Source organism: Schistocerca piceifrons, chromosome 3 (genome assembly GCF_021461385.2).
Source record: "Schistocerca piceifrons isolate TAMUIC-IGC-003096 chromosome 3, iqSchPice1.1, whole genome shotgun sequence".
Lineage (NCBI taxonomy): Eukaryota > Metazoa > Arthropoda > Insecta > Orthoptera > Acrididae > Schistocerca > Schistocerca piceifrons.
The window spans coordinates 957,507,504-957,526,793 of NC_060140.1; the positions used below are offsets into that span (position 1 = coordinate 957,507,504).

Genomic DNA, 19,290 nt, shown 5'->3' on the forward strand with positions numbered 1-19,290 from the left:
TGTGTTCCATGGACCAGCAAATGACATCAATTAAAGTGAACCGCCTCCCCTACCATTGCCAGTTTCAATTAGTTGTTCGACTTCCTTGACTGGCCTAAACCTGGCAACTTCAAACCCTAGGCACGCACCTTGTATACCGTGCACTGAAATATATTTTCTTTATTTTACCCATTTTTCTGTTCTGTCATTTAACGACAGCCCTGGATGCCCACTTACTTACAAGTGTGATGACTGCTTGACTTCCCGTACATGGTCGTTATAAGCTGAATGTAACAACCTTCTATTGTTTCCTTGCCCATGTGCATTGGTGCCAGAAATGCATTTCATTCCCACCATTCAGTCCATAGGGTGGCCGTTCACTTTTGGTTCATGTTTGATGTGTAGCTAGTCGTTATTCACGGCTGTTATTCCACTACCAGACGAGCCCGGGTGCTGCAGTGCACCAGATACGGTGCTGCCCAGACACTGCATCTGCACATACCGGCACTCGGGGCAAAGTCTACTTCTTGCCTGTCACAGTGTGCCGCACCAATGCTTGCATGCTGAGTATGCTGAGCTGCACCTCACAGCGCACGTGTGTGCTGCGTGCACAGCAGCCCCATTTGATAGTGCAGCCAGTCCAGCTTCTCCGTATCCACCAGCAAATTCTGAGCAGGGTGCGGAGGCACAAAAGAAAATCGCAAGTTGCATTCGAACCACTCGCATTTTGCACTGAGCGCACGGGTGTGCTACTCAATGCCAAGGTCACCACCAACTGACGACACCACTTTACCGAGTACAGTGTGGCAGGCCACAAATCCTTGCTGCCACGCACTGGTCAAGATGTCTGTGTTGCAGGCTCAGCTGTTGTCGCCCAGCTGCGCGGCCCACCTGCCGCCGCGCAGTGCAGAGGAACCGCCCCACATTCGTCGCCAGTCGGCTCCCTGACACCATCTCCGTTAGGGTCTTGGCCTCAACGTCCAGGCACGAAGTTTCACCACCGTGCAGCCAGCTGCCCCCCCCCCCCCCCCCCCCCCCCCCCCCCCCAATGATGCTGCTGCGCAGGTACTGCACACATCGCAATGCAACGACTGCACTGTGAGTGTTGATATGTACTGAGGCACTGCAGCCATTTGTTCAGAGAAGAACTCAAATATCAGTAAATTATAGTATACAGTTGACTTTTGCACCTTATGCAGTTATTGCTTTTTGTTGGTGGAGCAACATTACTTATCATATTGATCTGAATTTCAAATTTTTATGAGTATAGTTACTGAGAGGTAAGCTGAATGTGTAATTGTTCGTAGATAAGCACTTAAGATGTTTGTTGGTTGGTTAATTAAACCTGTGTAATTAAGACACATTCTTCCATTGAACATGTGTACTGCAATAAATTTCTTATACTTGTTTTAGACTCTCTTGTCATCGAAGTATCTCATGCTCAGTTGTTTCGATGAAAAGTCTTTTAAGGTATATTTTTGAGAGCTTTTGATTAATCTCCAGGCATGTGCAACTTGCGCAATGTGTTTGGCAACCACAGAGTCTCCCAGCCGTTATGACATTTTCTTCCATTTCATTTTCGTGTCGTGAACCTTTCTACTTTTTCCTATCTTTCCTGTAAGCATAATTTCTGTGCCCTCTGATGAAAGTAGGTTCCTACACCTTGCCCCACAGAGTTGAGTGCCTTAAGGGCTCTGTAACCCCCTACACCTCCAAACAACGTCTGAAAGATTTCCGAAACTGTTGGTGGACTAAATCCTTTTACCCTGATGGGAGTTTGTTTTCATTTTAAGACCAGGCACAGATGCAAAATCAGCGTCTAGTCCTTCTAAGAAAAGCGACAAACTGTGGATTCTGACAATCCTGGTACTGTCTATAGTTTACTATTGGTACTAGGCAACTTGAGGCCCCAAGAGCAAACACAGCCTTAATTACATGATTAGCACTTGTGTTGCCGAAACCGATAGGACACTGTGTGATGTGCCAGACTGCGGAACGAAAGGAATGAACTTGTTCTGCCTTCTTTTTCTCTTGTTTCTGCATCACTCTACTTTCTCTTTCACGACCTTTTATACTTTTTAAATTGGCAGTTGCTTAACTGGTTAACTCAATGCAAGAATTTACGATGTATTAGGTGCTGTATCGTGATAAGAGTTATAATGAATGAAAAGAGAATCGATCTCTTGTATCACTGAAAGTTGATAAGAGAGGATATGACGACTTCCAGTTGTTATCCCCCAGAGGGCAGCGAAGTTTTGTTGATACGAAGATATGTATGATGTGGTTGTACTGAGGTTATTTGTGAGCAGGCAAGAGGTTCTGTCTTTCATGTGGTTGGAGATAATTATGTGCAAGAAAGAGTTCCTGTATCAGTTGTTGTAAGTGATGTTATTTTTGTTGTACAGATAATGTTTTGTTGTGGAAGCTGAGGAGGATATAATGAATGTTAATTATGTAGCTGAATGTATGAGAGAAGATGATTCAGTGACGTTAAATGGTCTGTCGCTCCCAGAGGACAGAGCAGAACCGCTAACCATGATTCATTTTACCATGCAGCAAGTTTCCAGTTGAAATACTGTTTTTGGAGTAGTTTAAATTGCAGGCTATACTAGTAAACACTTACACTATGTGATCAAAAGTATCCGGACACCCCCAAAAACATAAATTTTTCACATTAGGTGCATTGTGCTGCCACCTACTGCCAGGTACTCCATATGTCTGTACGTGAGATTTCCACACTCCTAAACATCCCTTGGTCCACCGTTTCCGATGTGATAGTGAAGTAGAAACGTGAAGGGACACGTACAGCACAAAAACGTGCAGGCCGATCTCGTCTGTTGACTGACATGAGACAGCCGACAGTTGAAGAGGGTTATAGGAATTCCAAACTACATCAGGATCCACTGCAAGTACTACGACAGCTAGGCGGGAGGTGAGAAAACTTGGATTTCATGGTTGAGTGCCTGCTCATAAGCTACACATCACGCCAGTAAATGGCAAACAATGTCTCACTTGATGTAAGGAGCGTAAACATTGGACAACTGAACAGTGGAAAAATGTTGAGTTAAGGGATAAATCATAGTACACAATGTTGTGATCTGATGGCAGGGTGTGGGTATGGCGAATGCCCGGGGAACGTCATCTGCCAGCGTGTGTAGTGCCAACAGTAAAATTCGGAGCCAGAAGTGTTATGGTGTGGTCATGTTTTTCATGGAGGGGGCTTGCACCCCTTGTTGTTCTGCGTGGCACTATCACAGCACAGGCCTTCACTGATATTTTAAGCACCTTCTTGCTTGAAGAGCAATTCGGGGATGGCAATTGCATCACTCAACACGATCGAGCACCTGTTCATAATGCGTGGTCTGTGGCGGAGTGGTTACATGACATTAACATCCCTGTAATGGACTGGCCTGCACAGAGTCCTGACCTGAATCCTACAGAACACCTCTGGGATGTTTTGAAACGACGACTTCTAGCCAGACCTAGCCAACCGACATTGATACCTCTCCTCAGTGCAGCACTCCATGAAGAATGGGCTCCCGTTCCCCAAGACACCTTCCAGTGCCTGACTGAACGTATGCCTGTGAGAGTGGGAGCTGTCATCAAGACTAAGGGTGGGCCAACACCATACTGGATTCCAGCATTACCGATGGACAGTGACACGAACTTGTAAGTCATTTTCAGCCAGGTGTCCGGATACTTTTGCACATAGTGTATTATAAGCAGACACTGCATGGTGCAAACATGTGGACTGGCACAGCTGTTGCATTTCAATAAGCCAGACACGCCTCCACATGTTAGCACTTCGCTCCCTCTTCATCTGATCTGTCATAAATTATGTCTAATTTTCATTTGACTTTAAGTCATTTATTGCATAGGTTTTGAGTATTACATAGAGCATAAATATTAAGTGGTAGTAAGTAACCATTAATATTTTTTGTAAGAAGGATGCCAATTTGTATTATGTAGAAAGTTTAGGTACTTTGAAGATTTTGAGGCGTTTGAAGGTACCCTCTCCCAACTACTGTATTGTCTTTGTCATGTGATGAATTAAGCTATCTGCATTGTTCCACTTTGTCGTAGAATTTTGGAGTTTTACTACATTTCACTTGTAAATCTCTTGTTGACGAGGATCTTCTTCTGTCTTTCAAAAGAATGCATTAAGTTTACCTTAGTTATGTTTTTCTACAATGCTACTTTTTACAAGCCTACGTCTTCGAATTTTTCATTTGTTGTCAAACCTAGAATTATTGTTCAAAGCACGATGATACTTCAAATTTTCACCTAACTTTAGGAACTAATGTTCTACTATTCCACTGCTTTGCACATGAGCTAATTCCACTGCTGATTTATAAGCATTTATTTCCGTTTTCTTTCAACCTGTCACTAAGAGCTAAAAATGAGTGTGCATTTTTCATTCCCAAGTCCGCTGAATTGTTTCCCTTCGGTCTCTCTTTACAAAACTTTCCTGTCCTGTGTCCAGTGAAATTAACATTTACTTTTTTCTTATCTGTGTGTTTTACATGCTACATTAAGTCCTGCAGTACTCTTATCATATGCTCTGACCATTACGTATCAGAATTTTTGTCACTTTGAGGCGATTCTGTTGTAGTTTTTATGCAGACAACAAATTCCTAAAATGACTGGCCAATGTTTTCTGAATGTTCTGTTTGCTGCAATTCAACACAGAGGTGCACTCTTGCCACCCTGTTTCTGTTTTAAATTTAAAACAAGTCCTGTACCGGCGGTCCCAACTAACGCTCGCTCTCTCTCTCTCTCTCTCTCTCTCTCTCTCTCTCTCTCTCTTTGTCATACAGAAGTTAAGAGCCTTTCATGCACAAATTTGGTGTCACTCTATACTTGCTGTTTAACCTGCTGTCAAACGGCATTGTCTTACTCTGTTTTTGCGCGTTCTTAGTTTTATACCGCCAGTACATGCCACAAGCTGTGCTTCAAAAAACGTTTTCTTCAAGATCGCTTTAGCAAGCATATGTGTGCTGTGCTGAGTGCTGAAAGTGCCACCTCCCCCTCACCACTCTCGCCCTCCCTCCTCCCTTCTGCCTACCTCTCCACTCCTTCACCCTCTGTAAGACATCCATTACACCGCAGAAAATACCCCCCTCCATCACCCTACGAGAGAGAAGCGCCATTAAAATTTGTCGACGTCACACGTGTATATTTTCTTCCCCGTCGTGCTCCATCAATTGGAAGTTTGTTTACAAAAAGAGTGTGTGCTTCTGTCATGCAGAACCACATTCTGGCTGTGAATATTTTCATACTTAATGAACTGATTATAAACTCACTGCTTTCTTTCACTTCTTTTATATGAAATTTTACCAACAGAACGAGGATATTGTTAACTGTTTTGTCACTGGGGACACACATTTTAATTATCTTTTCTAGATTTTTGCCTTCTGTCTCTCCATGCCTGTAACTTTATTTTACAAGCTTATATTACGCCAATGAAGGTCCTCCGATAATCTGAAAACTGTAAACTCTAACACAGTTGACAGGATAGCCATTTTTCTTGAAATCTGCCATTTTAAAGGAAAAAATAAGGTTGTAATCGATCCTCATTTTCAACTGACAATCCAAGTGCTGTTTCTGGTCTTGTCCTCCTGAATTTCTAGTTGTAGGTTTAGTTATAGAAGACAGTTTGTTAATAATTATTGTAACGTATTTGCAGAACATAGTGGTTGACTGACACTACTGGGAAAAACTTTAAACTTGTGTTTTATCCAGAACATTAGATCTTGTACTTTCTTGGAGCATTTTCATATTTTACCTTCTTAGATACTGGGGACTATTAATTTTTCACGTGTTTCATGCAAAAGGGACTTAGAGTGGACCATGGTCTTGATGAGTTAAGGGGCTCCGGAAAGGCTCAAAATCATGAAAAGTTCAATTTTTACTTTTTTGCGTTTTCTGAATCTGCAGACTATTACCTTTTAATAGATATATAATTTATTCAATTCCGAAGACTACAACTATTTTTAAATTTTTTTTGAAATGTGTTCTACATGGGCGTGACCCACTGTGGCGCTGTTAAACTGCTGTCAAATGGTGTTATTATTAACGTCCGTGTTCATCAGGTACATTTTAGTGATGTGAGATAAAGTATGTGTTGTGGCTAACCTGTGATGGTTCAATATATATCGCTGGTGTGATTGTCGATTGTTTCATGTTTATTTACTCTGTTGTTATCTCGAAAATATTCGTAATTAATTCTGTTTCTTGAGTCTCTGTTTTGTTGAAGTATAATAATGAGTAAAAGTAAAGTTATTAGAAATCCTCTGAAGGCTTTTAAGAAAAGGAGAAATGTTGGAAAGCCAAAGGTATGTGTTATTACTGTAAACAATAAAGACGATAACCAAGTGAGTGAACCTAACCTCTCAAGTACACCTGCCCATAGCAGTCAAAGTGGGAAAGAAAATACTTCACAGAAGCAGCTTGGTTCAATGAGTGAAAACTATGAATGTTTTATGGGCGAATCGGATGTGAATGAAATATTTGATATGTCGGTTCTCAAAGGAATTTTTTCAAACTGTGTAAGATGTATTCATTGTAGTGAAGTTGGTCTGGAACTCTCCATAATAAAACACGTAGGACTTGCTAGTGAAATACAACTGAAATGTGATAAGTGTTCATACATGACCACCTTTTGGAACAGTGTTGCAGTAACTGCAACTGAAGAAAATGGTAGCAAAATCTACGAACACAACAACGAGCGATGCTTGCTTTAGACAAGGAACGCCTTCGGGCTGCAGACAGGGCTGTAAAGAGTCTAGAAATACAAGCAAGAGTACACAGGAGGAGGAACAAGAGGAAGCTGGAGGAGGAGTTTGCAGAGGATGAAGATAATCCATCCTATGGACCTGGAATGCACTAAAAAGTTAATCCAATCTTTGTCACTCGATACCCAAAACTTTTATTTTCTCATACTAATTACATGTTTTCTAAGGATCTTCCAAACATATTTGTTTCAAACTTTCAGTAAATGTTACACAGTACGTTCTGCATAATTTAACACAGCCTTTTTCCAAAAAACTGTATATTTTTGAATATATAAATAAAAAATTGCAAAAAAAATGTTGTGAATTTTCATTACAATTGAAAAAAATCATCTTTAATAACTAAACTAAAATTTTGTAAAATCCTTGTGTTAAGTTGTAGCCCATATTCCAATAAAGAATCTGTAAAAAGTTCAACTTCCTACCTCAAATACTTTGTGAGGGAAGATGTAATTTATAAGCGTTATTTTAACATTGCAAGTATAGGGCGTTCCGGAGCCCCTTAATGAGTAGTATTTTTACACAACATAATGGATATTAACAATTTATCACATATCTGTTACCTCTACTTTTTGCCTTATGTTCTTTTTATAATTGTGATGTAATGATGTGACACACGCTGATGATTTTATTTTGTGGGTCTGGGAATTAGATAACAGGGTGTATACGCAGACAAGGGAAAAAAAAATCCCAGATTTCCTGGTTAAAAATCCACTTTCTCCCGGGTGAAAATACATTTTTTCCGTTTTAAGTGACAGCATATTTTCCCTGAGAACTGCAAAGCTATCAATCCTTTGAATGGATACGGTTTTATACACAGGCATAGAATTTCCCGCCACTTTAGAAAACGAAACTCTTGGAAATATCTTTGATCTGCAGCAACATGTACGCTGCATATTTTCGTATTATGGAAGTATACATTGGAATTCCACCAAACACCGAATGTTACCTTCCAAATCATTGAAATCAGATTTCGATGCGTTTTTGTAAGCCAGTCATAGCTCATGTCACGTGGTCTCGCCAGCCGATGACAGCGGATATTCCGAGCATAGGACATGTGATGCAGTCAGCCAACAGCAACATCATTATTAAGCAGTACGAACACACAAACATGGAAAGTTAATAGTTTAAATTAGTATACATAGTGTTGCTACAAGAAAATATAATATTGGTCTCTCAGGTTAATAAGCTGCAAGAGAAGCTAAGCTTTCGCATATGTTGATCTTTTTCGTGCGTGTTACACTTTAAGATATAGCACACAAATGTGCCAGTAAAATTTTTAATAATGACATAAATGTCTGATCTTCAGGGTTCAAAATTATTCTAAATGGCTCGTCATCAAAGAGTTGATTTTTAAATGAGAGTCAAACACTCTGTGATTTAAGAAATCCATGGTACATTCTCGCACATAGTTCAACTTACGCAAGAGGATATTTACTTTGAAAGTAACGCTTTTCAAACCACCATTCGCAATATTTTCCTGCGACCTGTTAGAAATAGGTTTGTTTCCGCAGTTGTCACAGAGCGCGGATAACAGACGACACCGTGCTTACGCAGCTACCATGACGTAGGAGGCTTGTATGTATGTATATATGTACATGTAAAACATTGAAAGATCATATATTATGTCATAAAAGAAACAAGACATCAGAGGATACTCCAAGGGCATCGGAGTTTCGTGAACCATACGAAATTGTGCACATTTAAAATGCATACTTAAAGTGCACATTCATATGGCCAGATTCCCAATGAAGTAGACCTCGACCAGATATAAAGCTTTGCAGTGTGGTTTTCGTGATGTAAATTTTCTTGGAGCAGCAGTACTGTATTATACCATGTCTGGTTCTTTATTATGGCATAATGCCATACGTGCTAGAAGATGAAAACGTGCACTTGAAATGCAGGGAACAGTGGAAACTAGACAGTACTGTGGAATTGAACATTTTGTTTCAAATACATTGACCGCCTCTGTGGAAAAGGTTATAAAAGTCAAATTTCTTTAGCAAACAGACAAAATTAACTTCATTGTTCTGCAAGGCGATTAATGCTTGACTGTCAGAAAGGTGGAAACAAAGTAAAATCTGAAACTAATAACATATATTACCCTTCCATAATTATGTGAATGTATTTTAATTCACTTGATAGCTCCTAGCCACAGAAATCCATTTTGTTTTCATTTGATCTGAGAGTAAACAAAGGGGAAACAGCAAAATCACTAAATGTGTTTAACGGGTCACATGGAGATTAACCCCCTATAACTCATAATGCTCTGCGCATCAACCCCGGATCTACGATATTTGCTAAACAGGTCAATACTAAAAAAAAAAAAAAAAAAAAAAAAAATCGAATTTTCAAAAATATGTTCATTTTGTAGTGCACATCTTTCTGAAAAGTCTGAAGCATTAAACATGCGTGTTTGAGGAAATGTAAGACATGTTATTTGGTCTTAAGTGTGACAAAATGCAGTGCTATGCCTCTTCATACAGCATTCTTCTATCGCACATCACTGTATTTCGCCCTGTGGAATTGAAATATGTATACCTTGTAATGGATGCCATCAAACTATATTCAGGACAGTGGAAATTGAAATGTCGTGTGGTGCCTCTTTTGCTCCCAGTCGGCCGGTATGACAGCCTGCCCCTCTTTAAAAAAAAATCTAGCAATTAATAGCGGATTGGATTATTTCTAATCAGGAGAAAAAGAACTCTTCAAAGAAATTTGCACTTTTTATTGCCTATTAGGTAATAACTTGCTGTTTTGTGTGACAAAGTTAAATACAGGATACATAAAACCAATACAGACAACAGAAAGTACACATTTCTTCAATCCTTAGATCCTAGCATCGCCCCCCCCCCCCCCCCCCCTAATCTTGCTACAGCTTTAAATGGCGTGCTTTCCTTTCTGCGAAAGAATCTATTACCTCATCAAAGATCGTCCAACGTTTTGCTACCTGAAAAATCGAAATATCGTTATTTAATATTGAAAAAGCTCTTAATACAAATAATACCCAAGACTGGTGTGGTTTCTCAATCTGATTACGTCTATTTTATCACTATCTGCTAGATAAAACAAAATAGGCCTCTCTAATATTTGTAACACATAACAAATAAACGATACTGTTTTGGCACAAATGGTCATTTTTATAATACGACAGAATATAATTCACAAAGTACCAATATCAAATGCCTCTTAGGCATACTACAAGCAAAAAGTTGTATGTTAGGAAATAGTTTCACATTTCATTCATACGCACCAGTTTCTCAAGCATGAGATCGAAAAGTAGTGTTACGAAATTTTTATATAAATTTGCAATCGTCTTATTCTTCCATAATTTGAGTGATGTCCCTGTTTCTTCTCCTTCCTCGTTTTAACAAACAATCACCACCAATTCTGTAGCTGTTCCTGCCATTTTCAAAATTTGTTCGCCGATTGACTTCACTAACCCTGCAGGAATCACAGGTTTAACTATTCCACGATTATTCTCCGGTTAGGCGTTATTACGTGTTCGTACAACCTGTTGTCCACATTACTTCCAGAATATAACTTATGCTGCTGCTAGCCAGGGACTGTACAACTGGTCCTTACTAGTGTAGCGATCTGGCCAAAAATTTTGTCAAAATTTCATCTTCTTGGGTACACCGAGAAGATAATACGTAATCTTTCTCACCTGTTATTCCTGTTAGTCATTTATTTCCATTCTGGAGTCTGAATCTATGGATTTCACTAATAATTATAACAACGCTGATCAGTCACAAACCCAATCAACCACATAATCAGATAGCGATTGGCATTCCATCCGTTAGGCTTTATTCCGCTCAGCTCATATAGCCCCGTCCTCGTCTGTCTTCGAAAAGTTTATTTCTAGATGCGACGAGTATTCTCCTGACAAGACACATCACGTACGCTATGCACGCATTCAAAAATCAACTTATGATTCATTCAAAAATCAACTAATGATTCATTCAGAAATTAACTTAAAATGTATTCAAAAATGTTCAAAAACCAACAGGGATGTATTTCAAAATAATATGAATAACCAATAGAACAACGTCCGCTGGATGCTAGGCACTTTGTGAAACAAGTTTTTTTTCCTCAATAATATGAATTTGGCACCACCTTTTCCCGGTATCATCTAGCTGCTTGTTGTGATTGCTTGCACAGCTAACAGCCATATTCCTGTAGACAGAAGTGGGAGAATCTACTATTCAAATGCGACTCAACTGCGCATGTGCATGAGCCCACTCGTAACTGCTAAAATGAATCTAATGTAAACATTTGTGACTTCACGCTCATCGGAGGCAATTTGTTGTTACGAAGCATTCCATAGTCTTCCTAAAACCTTTGACACATTTTGAGGTTGGCAGACGCTTGCATGAGCACTGTGTGTCGTTGCTGTATATGGCGCATTTCCTTTGCAATTTAAGTTAGTTTCGTTTTTTCTCTCTTTTATGTTTTATTGTTGAATATTATTCTGCAGTAGCGGATAAAGTAATATCCTTGTTTTAGAGTATCTGTTCATCCCAGTCAAAATTACAAAAATTTATCAGAAAACTAAAACAATGAAAAATTCCCGGAATTCTAAAAAATTCCCGGGTTCTTCCCGGTTTTCTCCCAGATGAAAAAATTCCCGTGTTTTTCCCAGATCTCCCGGGTTGTATACACCATGGATAACCATTTAAAAGTTCATGTAGTTTCTGCAAGTAATGAGTAATGTCAAAACTGTATTATGACTAGCAAGCCCTTATACTAGGTGCATTCACCCCACAAATACCTGAGGTCATACCAGATACTCATTTGGCAAATTGGACAATATTGTGGGATCTTGAGCACTAACTTACAAAAAATATCGATTACAGCTACCCAGTTTCGATTAAACTACTGAGTACGTATTGTAGTATGCCATGTTTTGAAGGACGATTGCTCTATGAAGTAATTTAAGGTATTTTAAATTAAGTGGGTAGAATGTTAATATTAGAAATTCATGGGTTTTGATGTGTAGCCTTTGCTATCCCCCGATTTCATCCATAATTCCAGTATTTTATCAGTATAAGAAAAGTTCTGTACTTGTATATTAATATGGGTTAATATGGTTAAATGTCTTTATGTTTTACGGTACATCATCTATCAGTCTTCATAACTGAATTCCACTTGTAACTATAACAGCGTTAATATTTTGTAACCTGCGGAATCTGTGCAACTAGTATCTGCAAAAATATAGCCAGAATAAGCAGCAAGATTTTACTTAGGTTATCACTGCTTTTCAAATGTACTTAATCCAATTCTAACCCAAGACAGATGTTAATGTTCTGCAGTAAGCTGATTTATTACGTTTTTACCCAAATATTTTGATCATCATAGAATTTTTTTTTCTTTTATAATTTTGGATTTTCCATTGTATTTTGTTATGTTGATGTTGAAATTTTTATTTTTGTATTAGTTCCACTATGTAGCAACAAGATTAATATTTGCCAGACAATACTAACAACACCTGGAAACCATTGCACAATCAGTGCTGATTCAGTTCAGCCAGCATCTACTTTCTATGGCACTGAGTTTAGCACTGCTACTGCAAATTAATAATAGATTTTTTTACCTCAACCTAACAGAAACCGTAATAGTTCACTCCTCTTTTGTGAAACACTCTGGCACAATTTTTACTTCATTTATCATAAGATCTGATGATATCTGGATAACAATGATTTCAATTATTCCAGAAGTTACTGTATTTCTGCACAAAATCTGAACTGTTAATATTTTACTATTTTCTTAACTCATGAAATTTGATAAACTTGAAAAGGTCTAAGTCCCCTCCCACTTACACTAAATGAAATATTGTAACAGATCCCTCCCGCAGCATTAAGGCCCCTACTAGGGCAAACTGTCTTTCCGGGGAGTGACTTACATCCTTTTGTGAAAATGTGAGTCACCACTCATCTGGAAGGGGGAAGAAATGTACATGGTGGCAGCCAGTCAAGGAATATTTCAGGGAATTGGTTTACAAAACTTTATTTCATAGGCCCAGTCAACTCTCAGGGCAACTTCTGCTATGCCGATGTGACAAAGCTGCCTGCCTGTCAGAACCGAGGCAGTTCTGTCCAGTTAAAGCTGCTAACAAGAGAAGCCCTCAGCCCTCTGCTGATATCACTAGCAAATTCACACCATCAGTTTTAGCAGAAAGCGTGCACGAGATACAGGTCACGTGTGTGGACGCAGGAAGATTCTGCAGTGCAGAACACAGTTTCTTCTCTCTCTTGTGATTCACACCTCGAGCAGAACAGACACATTCTTACGAGGCAGAGCCTATGGCTGTGTGTTCCACGACTGGCCACTGACATCGATCAACATGAACTGCCTCCCCTTCCATTGCCGGTTTCAATTAGTTGTTCAATCTCCCAGAGTGGCCTAAACCTGGCAACTTCCAACCCTAGGCATGCCCCTTGTATACCATACATCGAAATATATCCTCTTTCTTCCACCCAATTTTCTATTCTGTCATTTAAAGGCAGCCCTGGATGCCCACTTACACGTCATGACCGCCACGTACAACATTAAAGGTTTGTTTTACCTATTCATATGCATTAACTTACATTTTTCTACATTTAAAGCTAGGTGCCATGCAGCTAACTTGCAGAAAAACCTACAGCATATGCTAGATTCACTTCTAATGTCGATTTCTTGGACTAAAAATGCCTTCCCGTTCAACGTGTCACGGCAGACTGTTGCTTGACTCGTCTGGCTTGCCGCCACCAATGCCTTATTTCTTCCCTGCATTCCCAAATAAATTTTCCTTCACCCTGCAATCACGAAACACCAACTTTCCCCTAGATGCTGAACAGCCAAATGCTATGACATGAGTAGGTCACTGCAACAACAAACAAATGCCAAGCTGAGCCCTAAATCAATTTCATTCTTAGCATATCAACAACCTACACGTCAACCCGGCTCCTGAATTTTCCTGACACTGGTGGTTACAAGCACTCATCATTCTGTGCCAGCAGTGAAACTGTCGACACAACAGTGTAAAATTATAATGAGAGCTTAACGTCTTACTGTCTCCACTATGTGTACAGTGTAATAAAATGTGTGAAATACTTTTGGTAATACAATAAAATGTCCCATTGCGGGCGCACACACGTGCGCCCACACACGCGCGCCCACACACGCATGCATGCGCCCGCGCACCCACACACACACGCACACACACAAAGTTGGCTCTGCACAGCAGTTACAGAGTTAATTTAGCAATCAGCATATCAGAATAAAAATTACAGAAGTAAAATATTATAAATGGCAACTTACAAGGAGACATGATCTGAGGATTCATATGTAATCGCTGCACGACAAACTGCACGGTGTTCCCACAACGAACGATAATTACAAACGAAGCACATCCATTCAGGGCTCGTTTCAATTTCTTTTATAGTACTCTTGGTATAATTTAGTTTGATGCATTTCTGTGAAGAGAACATAATACCTATTACAACAGTGGAAATTATAGGAGGGCAATAACAAACAAGTAATGAGGACAGGGAGCAACTCACGAGCAGAGAAATGATATGGTGGCAAAGAGGTCCACGGGCACACTTAAATATCAGATGTTCAAGTAATCCTATATTACATACACCGTTCATCTACAGTAACATGGGGTTTTATCTACCACAAACAATGCATAATATTTTATGTTACAACAACTAAAATTATGTAGACAAGAGACAAACGATTGCCCTAACAGTGCATTGAGAATTGCATCCGAGAAGACTAAACCACCTCAGTAACACGAGAAGCAAGACATCTGTTTTCACAACAAATTGTCATATGGAACACAGGTGTATGCCAGCACTTTGAATGAATATAGTACTAATAACTTAGCATTTTTAAAATAACTGATCACGTTTCAAAACTTGTGCCACTGCTGATGAATCTCTGTTGGTGGCTTATTTACACTGTTTAATTTATTCTACACAGAAACAATGTCTTATGATTGTCTTCCTTTGACCACACCAGGTGTAGTAACATTTTACTCTATTGGACAGTTTCCTATTAAGAATAGTAACATATGAGGGGCAGTAATCCAATTTTACCACCCTGAAAACAAAGATATGCGGTTAAGTTTTTGTTTGTTTGCAGGTACATATGTGCAGCCTTGGTACACATTAAAATCCCACTGGCACAGAACCGCAGCACACAGCTTGAGGAGCAAACCCAAAATGACACAGCCCATGCCCACTTTACTGACTACAACACACTGGCATTTCTCGCACATTTCATGGTTCTAGACCTTAACACTTTCGCTGCTGCAGATGTGCTCTCTGCATTCCATGCTGAGGGCAGCTTATGTTACGGCTGTTCTGCTAACGAAACACTGGTGGCTGAACTGAGGGATGGTATTCCAGCCAATATGAAGTATTTACCACCCAATTTTTCGGTGAAAGGAATTTGATTTTTGCACATCTTACAGCGTAATATCTTCACTCGACAAAGAACTGAATTTTGTTTCATTGTAAGCCATAGTTACTGCACTGCATCAAATTAAGTACAACATTGCACGTAATTTTAAAGATTTTGCAGAGGTAAAAATGGATTGCACTTTGTGTATGGTTGATTTTAGTCCATACACTACAGTGAATGAATTTTAAAATTGCACGCATAGACACATCCACAGCTCCTGAGGAATAGTGTAGCAGCACACGGCAGTGAAAGGTTTAAGATAAATAGAATTGTGGTTCTGTATTTATCGACCACTAATACTCTTACGGAACACAAATCTTAATTGTATTTTCATTCACTTTCACTGATGCCACAATAATGACATATTCAACAATTAATTAATAAAAATACTAATCAGTGTACAAGAATACAAGAAGATCAACAATAATGTTGCACATAACATCCAAACCTGAACGTTTCGATTTAACATTTCCTTGTCTTCGTGGGTGTTTTTTGACATGCATGTTGGTAAGTCGATGTGAAGTCAGCCAGTACTCTGGTTGTCGACAGCTCAGAGTGGGTCAATTTTTTTGTACAATGATAGTAATTGCTGTTTCTATGAAAAATCTCTAACTTTTTTTTGGGTCTTTCGTTTTTGAGTTCTTGCTTTTTTAATTTGTGTAAATTGTGCAATTATTGGCACTTTTTACTACTTGACCTAATTCATAAAAATGCTGAATTTTCCTGAAACCAATTCTTTCTCTAATTCTTAAAATTTCAAAGTGAGTACCATTTTTGTTATGAAGGGTATTCAAATGGGAACATATTAAAATCAATTTTATTTTGCTGTTAAGTACAGCATCCAGTGCATATCCTGGACTCTGAACTAGTAATAGAAATCTTAAATGGCCAAAAACCTTACAAAACTGCGCTTTCTCGTTTGGTAAGTTACAGCATCTTTGTTTATATATATATATATATATATATATATTTTTTACTCCCACGTGGAATGTGTCCCTCTATTTTAAACATAACTCTCATACAGATGGCCAGTGTCTTTTGCTGCCAAGAGCAGACTGCAAGCAACTGTGCATGTTGGTCGGTTGATTTAAAAGAGGGGGGAAGGGGCCATACTACGGGGTCATCGGTCCCTTGTCCTAATAAAACAAAGCCACAAGTGTGAGAATAAAACAGACGAGACATGTAACACAAAATGTAAAGAAAGGAAAACCACAAGAACGAAGGAAAAGCAACGAACACTAAAAGTAACAAAAGAGGACAAGAAAACAACAGAGACGCTAGAAACAGAAGTGAGTAAAACAAGAAAGCACATTAATGTGGCTGGCTGATCACGAGAATAAAAAGGAAAAGCCAGCCACTCCGCAACACATTAAAACCTCCACCCTAAAAGCACTGGGTGGCGGACAGAGGGACAAACGACACGCATTAAAACTCAGATCAAATGATAAAACCCACCCTCACAAATAAAACATAAAACTAAATTAGCCAGTGAGGCACTGTCAGATAAAATGAGTGGCAACGAGTCCGGTAACCCAAGATTTCATCGCTGGGCAGTCAAAGTGGGACAGTGCACCAGAATATGGGCCACTGTCAACCGGGCACCGCACCGACACTGAGGCGGGTCTTGATGGCGCAAGAGGTAACCGTGGGTCGCCCAAGCATGGCCAATGCAGAGCCGGCAGAGGACAACAGATTCCCTGCAAGAAGCCTGCATGTAAGACTTCCCCACATTCGTAATCTCCTTAATGACACGCAGTTTGTTGCGCATACTGTTACGCCATTCCATCTCCCAACGCCGAAAAACCCTATGGTGTAAGTCAGAACGCAGGTCAGGTTCAGAGATGCCCATCTGCAGAAGCAGCTTCTGCGTAGCCTGTTTGGCCAGCCTGTCGGCAAGTTCGTTGCCTGGGATGCCGACGTGTCCTGGGGTCCACACACACACACACACACACACACACACACACACACACACACACACACACACACACACACACCACTGAACAATGGGACCGGTCCAGGGCATAGATGGACTCCTGTATGGACACTACCAAAGCATGGCAAGGGAAGCACAGGTCGATAGCTTGTAGGCTGCTCAAGGAGTCAGTACACAGAAGAAACGATTCCTCGGATCATGAACGGATATACTGAAGTACACGAGATATGGTTACCAGCTCTGCAGTGAATACACTGCAGCCATCGAGCATGGAATGCTGTTCAATATGGCCTCTGTGGACAAAGGTGAAGCCAACATTACCATCAGATATCGAGCCGTCGGTGTAAACCACTTTAGAGCCCCGGAACACATCAACAATCAAGAGGAAGTGACAGTGGAGAGTGGCAGGGTTAACGGAGTCCTGAGGGCCATGCGAAAGGTCCAGGCACAGCTTTAGCCTACAGCTACACCACAGAGGTGTATGTGAATTGACCCCGAGGAGAAGTGGTGAAGGGAAGGACTCCAGTTCAAGACAGAAGCGATCGCACATGAACTGCAATCGTTAGCCCTGACCTGGGCCACCTACGCAGGAGGTGAACCGTCGTGGTTTGGAAAAGAAGACGGTAATTAGGATGTTCAGGAGAGCTATGAATGTGTCCAATGTAAATGGCAAGCAGTTGTGCTCGTCTGATCTTCAACAGAGGGACTCCAGCCTCCACCAGTACGCTTGTCACTGGACTCGTCCTAAAAGTCCCTCTCGCTAGTCGAACTCAGCAATGGTGCAATGGGTCGAGTAAACGCAATGCTGAGGGCGCCGCCGAACCATAAACCAAACTCCCATAGTCAAGGCGGGATTGAACAAGGGCTCTGTACAGTTGCAGCAGTGTGGAGCGATCTGCACCCCAGTTGGTGTTGCTCAGGCAGCGGAGGGCATTGAGGTGCTGCCAACACTTCCGTTTAAGCTGACGAAGATGAGGAAGCCAAGTCAAACGAGCATCAAAAACCAGACTAGAATCAAAATGGCTCCACTACAGTGAGTGGATCATCATGAAGGTAAAGTGCTGGTTCCGGATGAACGGTACGACACCGACAGAAATGCATGACACACGTCTTCATGGCGGAAAACTGGAAGCCGTGGAAAGGAGCCCATGACTGCGCCTTGTGGATGGCTCCCTGTAGGCAACACTCAGAAACACCAGTACAGGAGCAGCAATACGAAATGCAGAAGTCGTCTGCATCAGAGAACGTGAGACAGAGGGCCTGACAGCTGCTGTTAGACCGTTAATGGCCACTAAAAATAGAGAGGCACTCAGTGCAGAGCCCTGCAGTACTCCACTCTCCTGGGTATGGATGGAACTATGGGAAGCACCAACTTAGACATGAAAAGTACGGAGCGACAGGAAGTTCTGGATAAAAATCGGGAGCGAGGCCCGGAGACCCCACTCATACAATGTGGCAAGGATATGATGTCGCCAGGTCGTGTTGGAAGCTTTATGTACGTCAAAAAAGACGGCAACCAGGTGCTGGCGACTGGTAAAGGCTGTTCGGATGGCAGACTCGAGGGACACAAGATTATCAGTGGTAGAGCGACCCTGGTGGGTGCCACCCTGACGTGGAGCCAGTAGGCCACGTGACTCCAGGACCCAACCCAACCGCTGCTGCACCATACGTTCCGGCAGCTTACAAAGAACGTTGGTGAGACTGATGGGTTGATAGCTATCTACATCAATCGGGTTTTTACCCGGTTTGAGCACCGCAATGATGGTGCTCTCCCGTCATTGCGATGGAAAGACGCCATCGCACCAGATCCAGTTGAAGATGACGAGGATATGTTGCTTGTAGACAGATGAGAGATGTTTAATCATCTGGCTGTGGATCTGATCAGGCCCAGGAGCTGTCTCGGGGCAACGTGCAAGGGCACTGAGGAGCTCCCTCTCTGTAAACAGCGCATTATAGGATTCACTGTGGCGTGTAGTGAATGAGAGGACTTTCCCTTCCAGCCATCATCTGAGAGTGCAAAAAGGCTGGGGGATAATTCTCCGACGCAGAGGCTCGAGCAAAGTGCTCGGCCACGTTTGCATTGGTACATGGCACACCACTGATGGTAACGCCAGGGACAACTGTTGGGGTCTGGTACCC

The 19,290-nt window shown here is 41.0% G+C and overlaps 1 protein-coding gene across 2 annotated transcripts in view; it reads right to left on the reverse strand.

Annotated features, from left to right (window-relative positions):
• LOC124787731 overlaps positions 1 to 19,290 on the reverse strand; it is a 101,988-nt gene that overhangs the window by 33,940 nt on the left and 48,758 nt on the right. For both annotated transcript variants that reach the window (XM_047254579.1, XM_047254578.1), the window contains one exon: positions 14,070 to 14,224. In XM_047254579.1, the coding sequence (XP_047110535.1) occupies positions 14,070 to 14,224 (155 nt within the window). The remainder of the gene's footprint in view (positions 1 to 14,069; positions 14,225 to 19,290) is intronic.